The sequence below is a fragment of the Chrysemys picta genome, chromosome 2, assembly GCF_011386835.1.
Source record: "Chrysemys picta bellii isolate R12L10 chromosome 2, ASM1138683v2, whole genome shotgun sequence".
Classification (NCBI taxonomy): Eukaryota; Metazoa; Chordata; order Testudines; family Emydidae; genus Chrysemys; species Chrysemys picta.
Window position 1 is genome coordinate 231,051,953 of NC_088792.1, and position 20,562 is coordinate 231,072,514.

Below are 20,562 nucleotides of genomic sequence, written 5' to 3' on the forward strand. Positions count from 1 at the left end.
TGTGTAAGCTTGAAAGCTTCTCTCTCACCAACAGAAGTTGGTCCAATAAAAGATATTACCTTACCCGCCTTCTTTCCCTCTCCCTTTTGTCATTCATTACCCACTTTACAAGAAAAGCTATTGAGTAGTTATTTCTGTAACCCCTGAAGGGTGGTAAGAAATTCCTAGAACTTAGATGTAATATCCTCACAAGTGAATTGGGAGGAACAAGGAGTAATGGAAGAACTGGAGTGGGAATAGAGGAGAGAAGACAATTTGAATAAGGAGCTAGTAATCCGTTGAAAGTCCCTTCCTATAACTGCCTCTTCTTCTTTGATGGTTCCTATCGTATTCCACTGAGGGTTATACACGTGTGCCATGCATCTGGAGCTGGAACTTTTGAAAGTAGTAGTGTGTGTTGGTCCATGCATGCACCCTGGATCCGTCTCATGGTTACATCCAAAGTGATAAAGGGTGGGGTCGACTGACTGTTCCCTCGGTTCCTTCTCATCACAGCACTGTCCAAGTCGGAGCCTCTTCTGAGGAGAGGTCTCCATGCCCTTGTATTATGTCGTCTCCTCGGAGGGTGTGTTTCCCCACGCTAGACTTGCCTGCTTTGGGCCACGTTCCTGCCCGGTCCCCTGAGGCTCCTGTTGTTCCAACATTCCGACAGCATTGCATTTGAACCAACCTCTGATTTCTCAGGGTCGGAGGATTCGGACGGCGCTCAGGCTCCGCCCTTCCTGTACTGCTGGTATGACTACTCCAAGGCCCTGCCAGCTCAATGGCAATATCTTCTCTTTACACAGCACTAGGGTCATTGGTACCCTGCTCGTGGGGCCCATATCAGCATCTGTCGGAACTGCTGGGATGGCTGTACTGGGGATCGTGGCTGCAGTATCCACCACTGGAACCTTCCCGCTCTGCTCATGAAGAGTCTCCCGTCTGCCCCCTTCAGCCATCATTGAGCAGGCGTTCCAAACTGCTGTTAGAAGATGTGTTGCTTTAGTCTGACTCTGACAGTACCTCCGGAACCTGAGTGCTTCCCTTTGTCTTCTCTGGATACTACGGTGTCCTTGACTCCCTCCTCGCCCCTGGACGACTATCAACAATTCCAGGATCTGCTCCATAGGGTGGCTAGTGCCCTCAACATTCCACTGGAGGAAGTGCAAGATAAGCAGCATCAACTAGTTGATATCTTGCATACCTCGGTACTGGCCCAAGTGGCCCTACCAATCAACGAGACCATCCTTCAACTGGCCCAGACTGTCCGGCACAGTCCAGCCACTTGCACACCCACCCCCAAAGGGGCAGAGAAGAGGTACTACATGCCTCCAAAGGTGTGTGAGTTTCTTTTTCACCCACTACCCAACTCCCTCATCATTCAGGAGGGATGGAATGGGCCCGTCAGCAGCACCCACATTCCACCGCAGCAGATAAAGAGGGCAAACGCCTGGACCTTCTGGGCTGCAATGTTTTTTCCTCTGCCAGTCTCCAGTTTCGTATTTCAAATTAGTTGGCTCTGTTTATGAAATATGACTTCCTTACCTACAGCAAGCTAATGGATTTCACAGACAAACTGCCCCAGCAGGATCAAGCCCGATTCCAGACTACCCTAGAGGAAGGAAAGCTGGTTGTGAGAACAATGCTGCAGGCTACAGTGGATGCAGCAGACACTTCTTCGCGCACAATGGCTATGGGGATTGTCATCTGAAGAGAGTCCTGGATACTCCTGAGGGAGTTCCAGATCACCATTGAGGGTCTTCCTTTGGATGAGTCTCATCTCTTCAATCAAGAAGACCGTTGACTCCCTTCACTCCCTCAAAGACTCTAGAGCCACTCTTTGATTGCTGGGGATTGACACGCTGGCGCCTAAGTGCAAGTTCTACTGCCTACCGCCGACTCAGCGATTCAGAACTCCCAAATTCTTCCAACAGCAGTCCTGTGAGCCTCCTTGCAAATGGTAGAGGACCCAGTGACCCCGTCCCTCAGGTTCATCATCGTCATAACCTTCTGCATCTCGTGACCAATCTTCATAGAATTGTTATTCCTGAGTACTACACTTTGAGAGCGCTAACCATCACGCTTTATACCATGCACCTGAACCACCCCCTTTGCAGGGTGCCTAGCGCTCTTCTTAGCAACTTGGAGTTCGATAACAGACAAGTAGGTCCTGGATGTTATTCGACATGGCTATATGATCGAGTTCAAAACACTACCTCACCCACATCCCCGCCCCGACCCCACTTCGGGGATCACTCTCACGACAGTATCCTTGCCCTAGAAGTGGACTCCTTGGTGCAAAGGGGGGTGATAGAACCTGTTCCCTCAACCTGTCAGGGAGCGAGGTTCTGTTCCACCTACTTCCTAGTCCCCAAGGAGAAGGGTGGGTGGCGACAGATCCTCTACCTCTGCTGTCTCAACTGCTTTATACGAAAGCCAACGTTTTTTGTATGGTCACGCTGGCAGCCGTCATTCCTTCCTTAGAAAGAGGCATGTGGTTTACAGCTCTCGATATGCAGGGTGCTTACTTTCATGTGGATATCCATCCTATCCGCAGATACTTCCTGAGATTCATGGCAGGTCATAGTCACCTCCAGTACAGACTCACCACTGCTCCACGAGTCTTCCCTAAAGTCGTCTCGGTAGTGGCAGCCCACCTCTGGTGTCAAGGTGTCCTTATATTCCCTTATCTCGACGACTGGCTGCTGGTGGCCCGATCAAGAAAGGAAGCTCGAGCATCGACCTCTTATGCTGACCCCCAGTGAGGAGAGGAGTGTGAGCAGCATAATGTCGAAAAAATTTACTTTGGATCCCACTAAATCCCTAGAATTCATTGGGGCACGCATCAACACGATCTCATCTCATGCCTACCTCCAGAGGATAGGTTCCAGGAGCTAATTTACAGGGTGCTATTCAGTCCTTCTGTCCTAGTCAGGACCTGCCTTTCTCTTCTTGACCACGTGGTGGCTTGCATTTACATGACTGCCTTCGCTTTTGCTGCCTACAACTGTGGCTCCATAGGGTCTACTTTCCCACGCAACACTCTATGGACTTTCTACTCACTCTTTCCCATGAGGTTCTTTCCTCTCCTCCCTCCACTGGTGTATGGATCTGAGTCAGGTTTCTATTGGGATACCATTCCTTCTGTCTTCCCCTCCCACCACAATTATCACAGACGCATCATCTGCTACAGATGCCTTGTTCGGAGTGGCCCATGTGGATGAGCATATGACTCAGGAGACATGGACTGCTCGAGAGGCCCGGATGCACATCAACATCCTGGAACTTCATGGTTTTCCAGAGAGAGAGAATGTTTCTCCCAGCCATTCCTGTCACATCCTCAACATGTCAGACAACACCACCATCTGCTACATCAACAAACAAGGGGGCTTGGGATTGGTGCATTGCCCACAAGATCCTGTTGTCGGCAGCATACCCTCCCACCACTCAAAACATGATTGCGGACTCTCTCTCAGCAGGAAATTTGTGACCGACCATGATTGCGAGCTTCATGGTGCTGTGGTCACCAGCGTTTTCAACTGTTGGGTGACTCCTACCAGGGACCTCTTCACCTCCCAAACCAACAGCAAACGCACCCAGTACTGCTTCAGGGGAGGGCTTGGTGCCCTTTTCCAGGGTGATACCCTAGTCCTCCGCTGGTTGGATCAGTTCAATTACGCCTTTCCCCCTCTGTCGCTTCTGCTATGAGTCCTGCACGAGGTCAAGTGGGAGAGTGAGATGTTCTTTTCCAATAGCCCCATTCTGGCCTCGCCAGTTCTGGTTTCCCCTTCTCTGAATGTCAGTGCACTTTCACGGTCACCTCTCCCAGATGATGGAACCATGGAACAGAGAACAGCCACACTGAACAAGGCATCCGTAGCAGTCTTGCACAAAGGCGTAATGGGAAGAGAAGGTATGTACTGAGCGCCATGTGACTACCTTACATATGTCTGTAAGAGCATGTCGTGAAGCTCAGCTGTAGTTGGTTTGTGCTGTCATGGAGCAGGCCCATATCCCACAGGGCAGAGACATCCCTGATAACTGGTAGCAGAGCATAATGCACCCTGACACCTACTTCGAAATCCTCTGAGTGGAAATCACTTGCCTCTTAATGTGTTCAGTTATAGCGACAGTTTGGGGGACTTCCTGAAGGGTTTCATCCACTGCAGGTAGAAGGCCAGGGCCCTGCGGATGTCAAGGGAGTAAAGGCACCTTTCCTCCACTGAGGTGTGAGGCTTTTGAAAGAAAGAAGCTAAGTGTATAGGCTGGTTGAGATGAAAATTAGAGATAATGTTAGGAAGACACTTGGGGTGCAAGTGTAGGGAAACTTTGTCTTTATGAAATGCAGTAAATGGGTGGGGTGTCGGCCATCATGGCCCCTAGTTCACTAAGCCATCTCGCAAATGTGATACCAACCAGGAAGGCGACCTTCATGGAGAGGAGAGAGAGAGAGCACAAGGCCACAGGTTCAAATGGTGACTTCGTCAGCGTCTTCAGGACAAGGCTGAAGTTTGCTTGGGGAGCGATGGGCTGAATAGGAGGGAAGCTTCAAAGGAGGCCCTTCCAAAACCTGGAAGTCAATGGGTGAGTAAAGAAAAAATGCCCTTCCAGCAGAGGGTGGAAGGCACTGAGAGCAGCCATGTGGACCTTGATGGAGTTGAGAGGCGAGGCCAGACATCTTTAGGGAGAGGAGGAAGTCTAGAAGAGGAATGTCCACTTCCTCAGGGACAAGACCCTTCTGCTGGACCCAAGAGATGAAATGCTTCCATTTAGTCTCATAGGATCGCTTTGTGGACTCTTTTCTGCTACTCGAGAGGATGTTCTGCACTGCTAACAAACATTCTCTCTCTAATGAAGATGTCCATCCAAAACCCAAGCCCAGAGGTGAAGAGTCTGGGGATCAGGAATGCCGAATCCTTCCACCTTATTGTGTGAGTAGCTCTGGGAGAGGTGGCATTAAAAGTGGGGAGCGCGCTGACATGCAGAGAAGAAGGGGAAACCAGAACTGGCGAGGCCAGAATGGGGCTATCAGAAATGACCGTTGTGCTCTCCCATTTGACCTCGTGCAGGACTCATAGCAGAAGTGACAGAGGGGGAAACCTATGAACTGATCCAACCAGCGGAGGACTAGGGTATCACCCTGGAAAAGGGCACCAAGCCCTCCCCTGAAGCAGTACTAAGTGCATTTGCTGTTGGTTTGGGAGGTGAAGAAGTCCCTGGTAGGAGTCCCCCAGCCAACAACAGGATCTTGTGGGCAATGCACCAATCCCAGTGGTGAATTGCTTCTGTGTAGCGTGCAGAAGACCTCATGCCCCCTTGCTTGTTGATGTAGCAGATGGTGGTGATTTTAACATTTGAATTATTTTTAGCCAATGTCCTTTAGAATGCTGGATTTTCCATAAATTAACTTAGCAGTTATAATAAACTGTTAAGACTGACTATATAGAAAGCGTCTCTGTAGATTGTTTGTTTTAGAACATTGTGGATTTTCAGTTTGGGATATTTCAGTTTATTAAAATAAAGTTTCTTCACATTAATACCACCTGTTGTAATTCCTTATACTTACATGAAGTATGCTTTTTTCTTTTTTATTTCCATGTACCAATAGCAATGAGTTCCTTGTACCAGATTGTAAGAGCAAATCTTTGGGAGAGGGGAGCATGTGATGTAAACTAATAAAATGTTGTGAGGCCAGTTTAAAATATATAAAACATCGGGGGTAGCCAGTTAGGAAGGTGAGGTATAGACATAACTTCTGCATGCAGGGAAGTTAAACCCACTCTGCATCAGGCCTGAAGTATTTTATTCTCCCTCGGGCTGAAAAGAGATATGTGTATATAGGCAAAAGAAGATAGTGTTTGGCAACACGTTTGGTTTTTTTTTTATAACCTTGGAATGCTCCTTTTTTATATCAGACTCATTGACTGACTTTTCAGTGGGGTGTTTGACCCCAGTCCACAAAAGCAGGCTCACTATCAGAGAGCAAGAACAGTCCTCAAGGTCAACCATCAGGTATGGAGGAGGGCTTGTGTATTTGCAACCCAGTTCTGTCCAGTGACAGTGAGCATTTTGAGGCAGCAATTGTTCAAAAAATCCATGGGACATTGGAGAGCATCATGACCAAAAAAAGACTTTCAGTAACTTCATATCTACTGAACCTTTAATTTAATACAGATATAGCCTGTTCCTATACAGACTTGCTGCATTTGAGGCATGTCATTGATAAGTATTTGGGTGATAACAGGTCTCTCATCCTTTATATCATTAAATAAGTAGAAGGAATAAACATTAAATGTAACAAGAAGGTTGCATTGTGGTGATGGGATTATTTTAAAGAGGAAACTATAAGCCTGTTTCTCCTCCTCCACAGGTGATGATATTTCCCTGGGAGATGCTGATGACATTTTGAAGCAGTTTCCATATAAAGGTGGCAGAAGGCCCACCTCTGTTGACACAGTAGCAACAGACCCCTGGCTGCGACCTGGAACATCAGAGACCCTGAAAAGATTTATGGCTGGGCAGTCAAACCAGGCTAAACTTTCTTCTGAAAACACATTACCCTTTGGTTGGCAGGGACTGTCAACTGCACATGGTTAAATAAATCTATATTGAAACCAGCTGTGCCTTTAATCATAGAAGGAATGTTAATCACAACTGCACTTTTAACATGTTCATTTTATGTTCTCTTGTAAGAATAGTTTTGTAAATAAATATTGTGAGCTACATGTATAGTTTTTTTTAATGAAATGTTAAAGAAGCAGAAGCTGTAATGTAAATGATTTCTTTAAAAGGGAAAACAGACTCTGTACAGGATGTTTATTATACCAAAGTAGGGAAGTGGAGGTTTTTTGCACTCTTTCTATAAGTTACACTGGTCAGTATGGTACTGATATTTCCAGTCTTAGGTTTGAAGCTTGTGTGAATGTAGTATTAGATAAAAGAGAACTTTTAACATAAAAACTAAGAATCTAGAATGATTCTGCCAACATCATAGCATAAACGACAAAGCTTATTCCTTTTACTCAAGTACTTCATGTGATTTTTTTTTTTACCTCAATGCAGCAGTAGCTATTTAAAAACAGTGATAAGGGATTGTTGTTATAGCCTGTATTTGTCCAGTATTCAAGAGTTACTGAATCACTATTATGGGATCTACATGGACAAAAGATTTATAAACAATTGACCATTGCTGTTCCACTTACTAACATTTTGCTTTCTTTTCCCAATCAATTGTGTGCTAAAATTCTAATTATACATTTCTGCTTCTTACTATTTGTGTTGATAATGCAGATATTGTTGAGTGAGAATTGTTAATTTTTAATTTATGGTCATGATTTAAAACAATTGATGAAAATAAATTATATTTTATTACCAAAATTTAAAGTTTTCTCCACCTTTTTTGGAAATGAGGGTGAGAAGTCTTAAAGAAAGGCTTAGCTTCTATAGGTACACTAGCTTCTGCCTATGGCATAAAGGGGGGGGTGTCCAAGGACTAGAAAAAAGGTTACTAACTTTTTTGTAACTGTTGTTCTTCAAGATGTGTTGCTCATGTCCATTCCACATTAAGTGTGCATGCATTGCATACACATCCGCCGCAGATTTTTCCCTGAGCAGTATCCATCGGGCTGGCTCTAGCACCCTCTGGAGATATGCACTCATGCACTGAGGGCCCCAGCCAGTTCCGTACCCTCTCGGTTCCTTCTTTCTGGCTAACTCCAACAGAGGGGCAGAAGGGTGGGTCATGGAATTGGCATGAGCAGCACATCTTGAAGAACATCAGTTACAGAAGCTTTTTCTTCTTTGAGTGCTTGTCCATTCCACATTAGGTGATGCACAAGCAATACCTTAGGAGGCGGGCTCAGTTCATGGACATGCGGATTGCAACGCTGCTCTACCAAACCCCTCATCGTCTCTAGCCTGCTGAGTGATGGTGTAGTGGGATGAAAAAGTATGCACTGACAACCAGGTTGCTGCTCTGCAAATATCCTGAATTGGGACTTGGGCCAGAAACGCTGCTGAGAAAATTTGAGCTCTCGTCAAGTGGGCGGTCAAGAGGGCAGGAGGTGGGGCAGCTGCCTGCTCATAGCATATGCGAATGTAGGAAGTGATCCAGCATGAAATCCTTTGGACTGAAACTGGCACACCTTTTATTCTGTCTGCTATTACCACAAAGCGCTGCATGGACTTGCGGAACAGTTTGGTCCTTTCTATATAGACGGGGCACGCCTAATGTACATGTGGAGACGCTGCTCCTCCATATTCTTGTGTTGTTTCAGGAAGAATATTAGCAGGAAGATAGCCTGCTTACTACGAAACTGTAAAACCACCTTCAGGAGAATCATGGGGCAGGCGCAAAGTTGAACCTTGTCCTTCAAGAACACGGTATACTGGATTTCTGACATAAGGGACCGGATATGAGATCCTCCTGGCTGAGGTAATCGCTACCAGGAAAGCAACCTTCCAGGAGAAGTATGACAAGGGGCACAATGCCAGCGTTTCAAAGGGAGGGCCTGTAAGTCTTGAAAGGACCAGGTTTAGATTTCACAAGGGAATTTGGTTCACAAATCTGTGGGTATAGTCTCTCTAAGCCCCTGAGGAAGCGAATGGACATTGCGTGAGGGGGAAAAAAACTACCTACCATCCACTGGAGGGTGGAAGGCTGAGACGGCCACTAGGTGTACCTTAATAGACAAATTGGATATGCCCCAATGTTTCAGATGAAGCAGATTCTCCAGCACAGACTGGAGAGGTGTCCTAGCAGGTGAGAGACCTCATTGGGATGACCACACAGAGAAACACTTCCACTTTGCAAGGTAAGTCACTCTAGTAGATGGTTTCCTACTACCTGTAATACCTGGAGGACTTGCTCCGAATAGGCCAGTTCTGCTGGGTTTAACCATGAAACTTACACGCCGTCAGGTGGAGGGCCTTGAGGTTTGGGTGGAGCAGTTTGCCGTGATCTTGTGAGATCAGGTCTGGGAGAGGTGGGGAGGGAGTGGCATCGGGGTCATTACTGACAGGTCCCCATAATGTGTTGAACCAGTGCTGGCATGGCTATGTTGGGGCTATAAGAATAACCTTTGCTATGTCTCGCTTGACTTTGAGTAAGATTTTGTGCATGAAAGGAATGGAGGGAAATGCACAGAACAGGTGCTTTGTCCAAGGGAGCAGGACAGCATGTGTGAGCGAGCCTGAGCTGTGCCTGCATTGAGAGCAAAACTACTGATGCTTTCTATTTTGCTTGGTTGCAAACAGGTCTACAAGGGGAGTCCCCCACCACTGGAAGATGGCCTTGGCTATATCGGGGTGAAGGGACCACTCGTGGTGAGAGGAGAAAGATCTGCTGAGGTGATCTGCCAGATTGTTCTGAGCTCCCAGAAGGTGAGAAGTTTCAAGGTGGATCAAGTGCTTCACGCCGATTCCCACAAGCAAAGTGCCCCTCTCTGCCTGTTGATATAAAACATGGCTGCCATGTTGTCCGTAAGGACTCTCATAACCTTGCCTGCAATCTGGGGTAAAACACCTGGCATGCTGGGCAGACCACTCTGAGCTCTCTGACATTTATATGTAAGGAGAGTTCCTCCTGGGACCACAGACCTTGGGTCCTGAGGTGCTCGAAGTGAGCCCCGCAACCTACTTGAATGCATCCAAGATTAGTCATACTGAGGGTTCTGGAATGAAGAAGGGAACGCCAAAGCCTACCAACTGGGAGTCCCTCTACCAATCTAGAGAGGTGAGGACCTGGGTGGGAACTGTAAGCCCAGAGTCCAAATGATGACCTATTGATGAGTATGCCGAGGCCAGTCATGCTTGAAGGGCTCTGAGGCATAGTCTCGTGTGCTGTACTGCTTATGTGCACATGGCCATATGACCCAATCATCTGAGGCAGAAACGGGCTGTCATGATGGGGCAGGCCTTGACCTGTGATATCAGGGATGACATTGTCTGGAAGTGGGCCGCTGGGAGGAAGGCTCTGGCCTGGGTGGAATTGAGCACTGCACCAATAAACTATCCTCTGAATGGGGTTGAGTGTTGACTTCTGCTCGTTTATCAGCAGGCCCAGTGCTCGGAGGGTAGCTTGAACCAGGTGGATTCTGGCTCTCACCTGGGCCTTGGACCAACCCTTGATCAGCCAGTCGGTCAAGGTAAGGGTAGACTTGCACCCCTCACCTCCTGAGGTAGGCCAGCATTACCACCATGCATTTCATGAAAACTGAGGGGCTGCTGACAGGCCAAAGGGGAGGATGGTGAACTGGTAGTGGGTCTGGTTCGCGATGAACCTGAGAACTTCTGTGGCCCCAAAATATGGAGGTGTGAAAATAGGCATCTTTTAAGTCGAGGGAGGTGTACCCGTCCCCTGGATCCAGGGAGGGAATAATGGAGGCCAGGGAGACCATGTGGAACTTCAGTTCCTTGAGATAATGGTTGAGGAAACGCAGGTCTAGGTTGGGTCTGAGATCCTCTTTGGCCTTCAGGATTAGGAAATAACGGGAGTAAAACCCTTTCCCTCTCAAGCTCTGAGGTACCTCCTCCATGGCTCCTGCTCGGAGGAGGGCTTGTACCTCCTAGGCTAAAAGTTGCTTGTGAGAAGGGTCCCCTGATGGGAATGGGGAGTGAGAGGGAAAGGTGGAAATAAACTGTAGAGTGTAACCTTCCTCCACCATAGTCAGCACCCAACCGTCCGAAGTGATGGGGGCCCACGCTGGGCTGAAGTAGGAGAGACTGTCTGAAAACAGAACAGGAACAGGATCCAGTAAAGGAATATAATGCGCTTGGGTGCCAATAGCCATGGGAACATATGGCTGGCTGGCTGGGTGCACGACTCCAACTTAGACGAGTCATCCTGTGGGGACCATGGAGGAGCGGTACCTGTCAATTCCACTGGCCTGTGCCATAGGGGTCGGGGAAATGGTGCTGGAGCAGGGAAGTCTTAGCTGACATCAGCAAGGTTGGTTTCCCTCTGAATGGTACTGGAGGACCCAGTATCTAATAGGAACTTGTGGCAACATGCTCCCTTCTGCTCGTCTTCACCGCCGGTGCCGGCTCTTGTTCTGCTGGCGATGGTGGTACTGAGAGCACCTGTAAGTCCCTGTCGACAAAGAACACCTCCAGGATGGATGGCACCATGATCCTGCTGGCGCCACAATGTCCCCCCTGCACCAGACTCAACGGTGCCTGCGAGCAGGGCAGAGTTGACTGTGCAACTTATGGAGGGGGACAGGGGAGTGGCCCAATGCAGAGCACCCCCTGCTGGGCTCCCCATGCTTTTTCCTCAGATCAGGGAATGTCCCCTCATGAACTGCTGCTTTGTGTGCCAAGAGTCCCGTGCCACAGGAGGAGCACTCTGTATTGACACTAAGGTACTCGGTGCCACGTCCGACCAGCTTGTCTCCAACACCGGTCTAGGTGCAGCTTCCTTCGGGATTGACTTTAACCTAGCCTCCTTGTCCTCTTCCTTCGTACGAGGCTTGAACTCGTGGAAGATTTGACAATGCTCTTGACACTTCAGTAGCTGGAGTGTGGGTCACTTACCGGCATGGGCTTGCTGCAGGCAGCACGGGGTTTGAAGCCCAGAGACCGAGGCATGCCCAGCTCCAGGAGCGGAGGATGCTCCGTTAGACAGATGCAAGAGTCCAGCTAACTATTGACACTGACTACCAAGAAGACAAACTGAAGATACAACAAGAACCGCTGAGAATTGCCTTGCGGTCCTGTTCCAGTGACCATCGTGGGTGGTAAGAAGGAACTGAGAGGGGGTGGAGCTGGCCTGACCCCATATTACCAGCGCATGAGCACGTGGCACCAGAGGTGCTAGAGCCGGCCTGACAGATACCACAGAGGGTAAAATCTGCAGTGACTGGGCATGCAGCCTGCACACACCTAACCGAGAATGGACATGAACAAGCACTTGAAGAACCGACACATACTAAGTACCAGCAGAGGGAATGGTAGAGAGGGGTATGGTCAGGTGGGATGGCATGGATTGAGGTAGGATGTCTCAGATGGTGTCAGTTTTGCCTTTGAAGAAATCAGCAAGAGCTTCTCTTGCTGTGCACCCCCAAGCTCCCTGTCAGAGCATTGGGAAGGGACAGGGCTTAGCTGCCAGTTTTAAGCCAGCTACACCCTTGACACCAATTCCAAGCCAAACTGTGTTGTTGTTTGTTCTTGGTGTTCTAGGAGTGCTTAAAGTCCCCAACCAGTCTTAGGTAATTTCTGAAGTTTCTACCCTGAAGAGCTTCTAATCTAAGGCTATGTCTACACTATGAGCTAGAGTGTGAATCCCCAGCTCCCAGACACCTATTACCTGAATGAAAGCTAGTGCGAGTATAAAGAGTAGTGTAGCCATGCAAGTATGGACAGCAGCAGCAAGGCTGTGTATGTACCCACTGGTTTCAGGGAGGTTTGTACTTAGCATGGCTAAGCCGCGCCACCGCTAGCACTGTAGCTACACTACTATTTATACTTGCACTAGCTCTCATCAAGCTACCATGAGTATATGTGTGTGAGCTGGGAATCGCACCCCTAGGTCATAGCACAGAAGTAGCCCTAGGTAGGTCTATGTTATGGAGCAACAGCATGTTTCATTTTGAACTGTTCTACCCAACAACTTTGCAGCATGGAGACTGGGACGACAAGGACAAGTGCAGAGTCCTGCACTTAGGACGGAAGAATCCCATGCACTGCTACAGACTAGGGACCGAATGGCTAGGTAGCAGTTCTGCAGAAAAGGACCTAGGGGTCACAGTGGACGAGAAGCTGGATATGAGTCAACAGTGTGCTCTTGTTGCCAAGAAGGCTAACAGCATTTTGGGCTGTATAAGTAGGGGCATTGCCAGCAGATCGAGGAACGTGATCGTTCCCCTTTATTCAGCATTGGTGAGGCCTCATCTGGAATACTGTGTCCAGTTTTGGGCCCCACACTACAAGAAGGATGTGGAAAAATTGGAAAGAGTCCAGCGGAGGGCAACAAAAATGATTAGGGGTCTGGAGCACATGACTTATGAGGAGAGGCTGAGGGAACTGGGATTGTTTAGTCTCCAGAAGAGAAGAATGAGGGGGGATTTGATAGCAGCCTTCAACTACCTGAAGGGGGGTTCCAAAGAGGATGGAGCTCGGCTGTTCTCAGTGGTGGCAGACGACAGAACAAGGAGCAATGGTCTCAAGTTGCAGTGGGGGAAGTCCAGGTTGGATATCAGGAAAAACTATTTCACTAGGAGGGTGGTGAAACACTGGAATGCGTTACCTAGGGAGGTGGTGGAGTCTCCTTCCTTGGAGGTTTTTAAGGCCCGGCTTGACAAAGCCCTGGCTGGGATGATTTAGCTGGGAATTGGTCCTGCTTTGAGCAGGGGGTTGGACTAGATGACCTCTTGAGGTCCCTTCCAACTCTGATATTCTATGATTCTATGCTAAAGCTTTTGTTCTGAGCTTGCTGTGATAGTCATCCAACAATTCCTGGTGCCATTTTGTTCCAGCCCGTCTGCCTACTCACTTCCTTTTCATCCCATCTCTACTGGAAGCTACTTGGTTGGTGTTTAACACTTCAGTTCCGCACAGCTCTGCAAAACGCCATTAGAAGATGTCCAGCACCTGGTGTGCTGCTAGCCAGTTGGAGGCGCATGCCAAGGCTCTCGCTAACTTGTGGCGTAAGTACAGCAAACAGCATGATTTTGGGAGAAGTGTTGGAAATGTGCAGGTGGGGATAAACTGAACTGGTGTGCAGTGCAGGGAGCACCTCAAACACTTAAAGACCCTCTACTGCAAAGCTAAAGGATGGCAACAACAGTTCCAGGAACTCCCCTGCTATCTGGCCTTATTAAGAGGAGTTTGAGCAGTTGCTCATGACTGCCCTGAGCCCAGAGGCCTGCATGACATACTTTTGAATGTAGATGATCTTGATGATGAGACCAGAGGGAGAGGGATTGCACCAGAAGAGAAGGTGGATTCTGAGGAACAGACCAGTGCTGATAGCTCAGGAGCAGCCCCTGTGGCCAGATGGCATCCTGGGTCAGTTCTGCTAGGACTCGTTCAGGGATGGGCCCAGAAAACAACCTGGAGTGAGAGAGAGAGGGGAGCAGCAGCAGGAACTATATCCACAGCTAGGCAAAGTGGGTCTGCCATCTTCATTATTACCATAGGGGAAATTGTAGCAGAGGTGGGGGAGGGATTTCTGCATTATGAGTTGTTATGAAGATTACATGCAGTGTGATAGGTTTTGCTTCAGTTGAGGGTGGAAGTCACAACATTTTCCTGGTGCCACTGCTGCACCTCCCTATGTGACCCTGAATGAAAGCCAGCCAGGGGAGAAAAATGTAAACACAAAACAGATTACTACCTTGGCATTTTTTAAAAAGATGCAGGATTACAGACTGGACTAGCACATATACTGCTGTCTTTGTAACTGGCATAGCAGAGGAATGGTAGGTAGATCTTTACTAGCATTAAAATATTATCTCAGACTGCATGATTTAAGACCTAGTGGCTGAATTAAGTAGAAAAGTCCCTTGTAGACTGTCAGTAGCATGCTGTCCAGATTGGGGCACAGGGAAGGTAAGGAAGTCAGTTGTGCTTGTTTGCAATCTTCTGCATTCTTGTTCAGCATCCTGTTAGTGTTTGCCTGAATCTTCCCTCACTCCTAGCAGGTGCTGTTTGAGAATTTTTCATGCAGAAGAAACTCAAGACAGATAGTTTCTATGTAGGGCAGACTTCCAATTACTCCAGTGGTAGCTTGCCCGTCCTCTTGATTCCTTAAGACTGTGTTTAGTTCCCACTTGATGAAAAGCTCCTTTGCATAGATGGGATTCCAACAGTAGTCTGGAAAATTTAATCCTTACAGTCTGTGATTTCCAGACCAGTAACATCCCACAGCCTTCTCCAGCCTGAACTAATGTTGAAACCACTACTAATACCAGGCCCCTGATCTGACTGGGACATGTTTTTTGGAGGAGGGGTGTAGGGCAAAATTTTAAAAACTAATTAAATCTGAAATTCTTACCATGGGGTATCTTTGGTCAGGATACATTGCAAGAAGGAGCTTGTGAATAAGCAGTGTATACAGATAACAGAAAAGCATACCTGATTGATAACCGTATCAAACTGTGGCTCTGCCTGATTACAGCATGTAAAAGGGGGAGGGGAGTTATTGGGGTCTAGGCCCCATAGTCATAGCCCAGAAACCTATTGTGCTAGGTGATGTACAAATCTTTCAATTTTTACCCCATCACCCCATGAAAAATTGTGCTGGTTCATTTTCTTGGCCAGGCACTTCTACAGGATCCTCAACCAGGATGGGAAAAGGAAGAGTGTCACAGATGACCTGGAGTGGCCAAAAGTGAAGGAAGATAATGATAGTGGTTTTCCTCAAACTGACCAGAGGACTAGGCCTCAGGCCCAGATCTCCCCTAGGCTGCAGCCTTCAGTACCATCCCCCATGCAGCTACTGGAAAGCTCAGGAGCTAGGTGGGCTGGGAACAAGTCCACAAACTAGAAGAGATAGATGTATCCTGAGTACTGCACCCCCCAACAACCAGAGGTGGAAAGAGACCAGGAGGCATTCTGTTCCACAGCCAGCGAGACTGGAGCCTGGCCTTCAGTTATTTATATTATTTTACACACTTGTAAGTAGTTATTGATGGACAGACTACACCAGGTATGTCTTCAGGGGCTGTATTAATTAGTTGATTTGACGGTACAGTACCTGTGTGGGTGAGTGCTTGGCACCTGTCTGACTCTTCATTCTTTCCTAAAAGTGTCACATTCTTGTAATCCTATAAAACCAATAGCAGTGGTAACCAAATAAATGAACATGTACACAGCAGAACACACATCCCCTCACCCTGTGATGCAAGTATGTGGGCACACAAGGCATCCCTCCTTTCTCATGCTGACTTGGACTCCAATCGTACTGATGAGATGTGCTTGGCCCTCTGATAGTGTGTAGGCCTGCTACAGAAACTCCATGAGCTCATACCATGTGAAAATTCTTGCCTTTATCTTTAGATGGGCAGAGTGCAGCATCCCCCAACAGTACAGCTAGCACTGACTACAAACCCTTATCATCCTGCAACTGCTAAGTGTGCAATTAACCCTTTTTGCCAAGTGCTCTGTGGTCAAGGCAGACTCTCATCCCCTAACAGTGGGCCCAGACCCATTGATGATCATGTCAATGAAGGGGAGGAAAGGTAACCACAAGCTTTCAGCACCCTGGCATCATGCACTTTTCCAGTACATCCCAGGTTGGTGTTCATGAACCTGCCTCTATGGCTGACCAAGCTCTGCAGAACACTGTTGTGGTAATCCTTTGGCTCGATATTCACTTGATCCTTATGCTTAGCACTCCATTTGCTGCAAGCTATTTATTTATACCTACAACCCATGGGTAAAGCACAGTATTAAACCTCCATAACCCCCACAACTTAGCTATGTAACTGTAACAGGCTCAGGGGGGGAGTTTTTAGATGGCAACAGCCACCTGCTTCTGGAACAGCATTGCCTCCCTCATTTCACTGCTCCATGAAAGTCTCTTTCCTACTGTGGAACTTCTGGCCTCACTGTTGGTCATCCCATCCTGGTGTGCTAGTTGTCCTGCACCAGAAGTGTTGATCTACATGGGGAGAATCTGCATAAGCTGCAGCAATTGAGGGGATTCTGAGTCCTGCCCCTGAAATGTCATCCACAATCTTGCAGAACATCAATCCTGCTGCATAAGCAGGTCAGACACAAACAACAGCAGCTTATCCAAGGATTATGCTGGATCCATGACTTGGCCCCACCTTGAATTAACAGATGAGAAACATGTAGCGCAGGAAGTTTAGAAGTGTTGATGGGCTAAAACCACTTCCTAGAGCAGCTTTAGTTAATGAGATAATCTGGGATATACCCCAAAGACCTAGAGCCTACTCTTTGTAACTGTTTCACCAGTGTGGATACATGTACAATTAGGTATGGGTCATGTGGTGCTGCACCATGGATGATGGGAGAAGAGCTTAGCTAGTACTTGTCTGCTTGCGCATGAATTAGGACACAGCTACATACTGTAATATGGATGTGATGGTGCACCCCCAAGGCTTTATGGAAATATGCTTATTAATGTATATATGACATAACTGGAATATGTTTTATGCTACATATGCCATGTAATATCTCTGTAAAGGTTATGATCTACTGAATCTATTTCTCCTATTTGTATGCATGTATCATTTTTGTGTTTGAAGTTATGAATATTGGCTGTGTAGTTGCTTGATTTCTAAGTAACCTTAATAAAGCATTTGGTCAGCTTCTTGAGAAAGGAATGTGCAAAGTGAGTGTCCCCTTAAGGACAATCAATCTTGGAAGGCTCTAATCCACATAAGAAGTCTACCTGAGGACCTTCAGGGTAGCATGTAAACAATGGCTGCTGCCTGTAAAAAAACCCCAGAGTATGTATTAATACCTGGGGGGGAGGGGCAACCCCATTGGGAGTGGAGCATCTGAGTGTTAAAGATAGGAACACTTCTTAAATTGCTTTCAGTTAAGTCTGCAGCTTTGGGACACGTGGTTCAGACCCTAGGTCGGAGTTGGAGCAGACTGGCGTGTCTGGCTCAACAAGACAGGGTGCTGTAGTCCCAAGCTGGCAGGGAAAGCAGGGGCAGAAGTAGTCTCGGCACAACAGTTGGCAACCCCCAGGGGGTTTCTGTGATCCAACCCGTCACACTGGACATATCCTCAGAGGCAAGAAAGACAAACAACCATAATGTGTATTTCTCTTTATCCAACTACCAAACACATGCCCTTGTTCATTTTGAGTGCCTCCTTCCACTGTAACCCATCCCCACAGGGAAAAAAGCCAGCCTTATACCAGAGGGAAACAAGCCATTAAAACCCCTAAAGTCTGAAGCTATGCTCCTGGCTGCATCCCCACTCCCACTCAGAGTGATCATATTATTTCTTAGAAGTTCAGTATATTTAGCTTCATTTGTTAAAAACAGAATGAAGAGCATGAAATGTCAAGGAAAACAGTGAAACAAGTAGGTGCAGATTACACTGGTTTGATTGCACTGATGAAAGAATTCAAAAACTTTATTGACCTATAACCTGATTAGAATATGCCAGATGAGAACCAATATTGTACAGAAAGTTGTACAGAATTTTTACATAGAAAACTTTACATATCTGTACCATATACATTTTGTCCATCTGAAAAAATTTTCTACATCCACTGTAATACAGAATGCTTGACAATCTTGTCTTTAACCATCAGGGCACAATTCACAGTATGAATACATTTCCAATAAATTTAACCATCCCCAAACCATGCCAGATTTGTTACTTTAATATATTCAACATTAAATTCTGTACATAGAGTGAAATCTACATCAAACAAACAAAAAGTGACAGCAGACACAACCTAGACTGTTTGCAGTGATTCAAGTTCCAGTCCTTGAAGGATCATCATATTTCAATGGCTCTTTATATTTAAAAGCCCTAAAACAAGTATATTACAGGTAGTTATGTCAGTGGTGAGATTTTCTACCTCTGTTCTTGACAAAATTCAGCAACACTAACTTTTGGGCTACAACAAAACAAAAATCATAACTCAAAAAAATAAACCCAAACTTCTAGTGCATTTGGTAAACCATAAAATGTTATGGGTTTTTAGCAAATCAATAAGAAAATACAGAAACAAAACAACGCAGGAAGAACTGTATAGTGTTTAATAATTTATATTACAGACCTGCATCTCTGTACATTTTTCACAGAAGGATGATTACCAATGTCTCAGACCGCCTGAGTGTGCAAAAAATTTTAAGAGTAAGAATATCAGACATAGTTGCTAAATACCTTTTACCATGAACAATAATTTTCCATTCTTTTTTCACTATAAACATTTTATCCTTCAAAATCCAGCTCTCCTGAGTTGTACTTCTGGCAGAAGTTCAAACCTTTACATATATAGTTCTTTGGGTACGTTTTAATTTCACACCCGCCATAAACATCTGTTGCTATACTGCTATCTAGGACAGTAAAGGATATCGTAGCCCATGCTGACAACAGGACCGTGCTAAAAACTGACTCTATGCTCAACATGAGCCAGGAAAGAGAACCAATAGAGATAATCCATCAGAAAACTGAAAGGAACTGGAGTGTTGCAAGCCTGAATTACAGCTGTAAGTATCTGTACCATTAACCCTTAGATACATGTTGCCATACAAAGAAACCGTTTTTATGGCTATCCAGACAAAGCCTCAGGTCCTTTTAAATAGCCAAGGGATGTAATCTCGTAACAGAGCAATATTCAGTCAGCGCTTGCTACTGCTTGTTTGTTCCAGGCTCCTGCTCTGGTGGTTGGGATATCTGAAAAACTACACCAATCCGCAGGAAAAACCTTCGCAGAACGGCTCGAAGTTCAGGAATTAGGTCAAACTGCATAATTTCACACAAGAGAGGGTAGTAGAATGAGGCATGAGCTTTGAACTGAGGGGGAAAAAAATAAAGTTATTCTATTATACATCAACCTTCACAAGCCTGTTCTTTAGAGTGTAGGATTTCAAATACTATGCATCAAGGTGAGACAGACACAAAATGATGACAAATGTTAATGGAGTTCAAGTACAATTTTATAATCGGGCTGTTGGATGAAGGCTCATTGTATGTGACGTATTTTGAGGTATCCTGCAGTGGCTATATACCGTATCTACACTTTTTGTTAAACTATTGCTCATTCTGAGAAAGAAGGGGTTTTTCCTTTTCCACTTAAGATTTGTGCACCTTGTCAGCTAACATCTGCTGCATGGCATCAAATTTTACTAAACCCAAGAAAGTTTAGTGGGGTGTGGGGGCCGCGGAGGTCTCAGATGAAAGTACAATAATTACTTGCTGTACAATTGCTGAAACATTCTAATTTGTCCAGAAGATTCATTCCAAAATTCATTATTACACATAGCATAGGAGTATACAGGGACTGGGCATTATGGGAAGAATTAGAAAAAGAACATATTTATTAACCACTAATCCTTCCCTCATAGTAGCTATTTGTGGGAAACAACTTTTAAAGACAGTCCTCAAGGCAGACGTATCATGTCTTCATGTTATTTCATCACAGTATGCTCGTCCTCCCTGCCATACTCATCCTCCTCTCTACTGTCTGTCATCATCCCTCATGTACTGTCTCAAATTAGACAGCAAGTTCCTAAGGGCAGGACATTTTCTCAATTGTCTGTAAAGCAGCATGAACATTTAAAGGTCTATAATTACAAAGCCAATATATCATCTTAGTACTTTTTTGGCTTCATGTTTTCAAAGTTTTTTGAGCATACCAGTGTTCGCATAATAAAACTTGGACCCAGTTCTTATTTGCAGTACTGCTTATTTTATTTTAAAATATCTTTTATGCAAATACTTACCCTTTCATCACTTATCTTGAGGACCTTAGTCAAGAATAAGAGTAGTAGATTAGTCCAAGCTTCCCGGTGACTTTCTGATGCAAGAGTAAGGAAGTAACTTAGAGCTTCACTGCAGACACTATAGAGAACATAAAATTACAGAAGGTAACAAAGTGTTTGCAAATGCTATTGTAACCATAATCAATACTGAACGAGCCCCTGG

The 20,562-nt window shown here is 46.2% G+C and overlaps 2 protein-coding genes across 6 annotated transcripts in view; one reads left to right on the forward strand and one right to left on the reverse strand.

Annotated features, from left to right (window-relative positions):
- The window catches only part of CSPP1 (centrosome and spindle pole associated protein 1), a 140,312-nt gene extending 132,953 nt beyond the window's left edge, over nt 1-7,359 (forward strand). For all 3 annotated transcript variants that reach the window (XM_065585721.1, XM_065585719.1, XM_065585722.1), the window contains one exon: nt 6,353-7,359. In XM_065585721.1, coding sequence (XP_065441793.1) covers nt 6,353-6,579 — 227 coding nt within the window. In that variant the 3' untranslated portion in view covers nt 6,580-7,359. The remainder of the gene's footprint in view (nt 1-6,352) is intronic.
- Nucleotides 7,360-18,004: 10,645 nt separating this feature from the next.
- ARFGEF1 (ADP ribosylation factor guanine nucleotide exchange factor 1) overlaps nt 18,005-20,562 on the reverse strand; it is a 170,890-nt gene continuing 168,332 nt past the window's right edge. For all 3 annotated transcript variants that reach the window (XR_010598896.1, XM_005311372.5, XM_065585718.1), the window contains 2 exons: nt 20,361-20,478; nt 18,005-19,431 (listed from right to left, as the gene is read on the reverse strand). Coding sequence is in view for 2 of the 3 variants with exons in the window: in XM_005311372.5 (XP_005311429.1) it covers nt 19,267-19,431; nt 20,361-20,478 (283 nt within the window). In the remaining variant the exon portion in view is untranslated. The remainder of the gene's footprint in view (nt 19,432-20,360; nt 20,479-20,562) is intronic.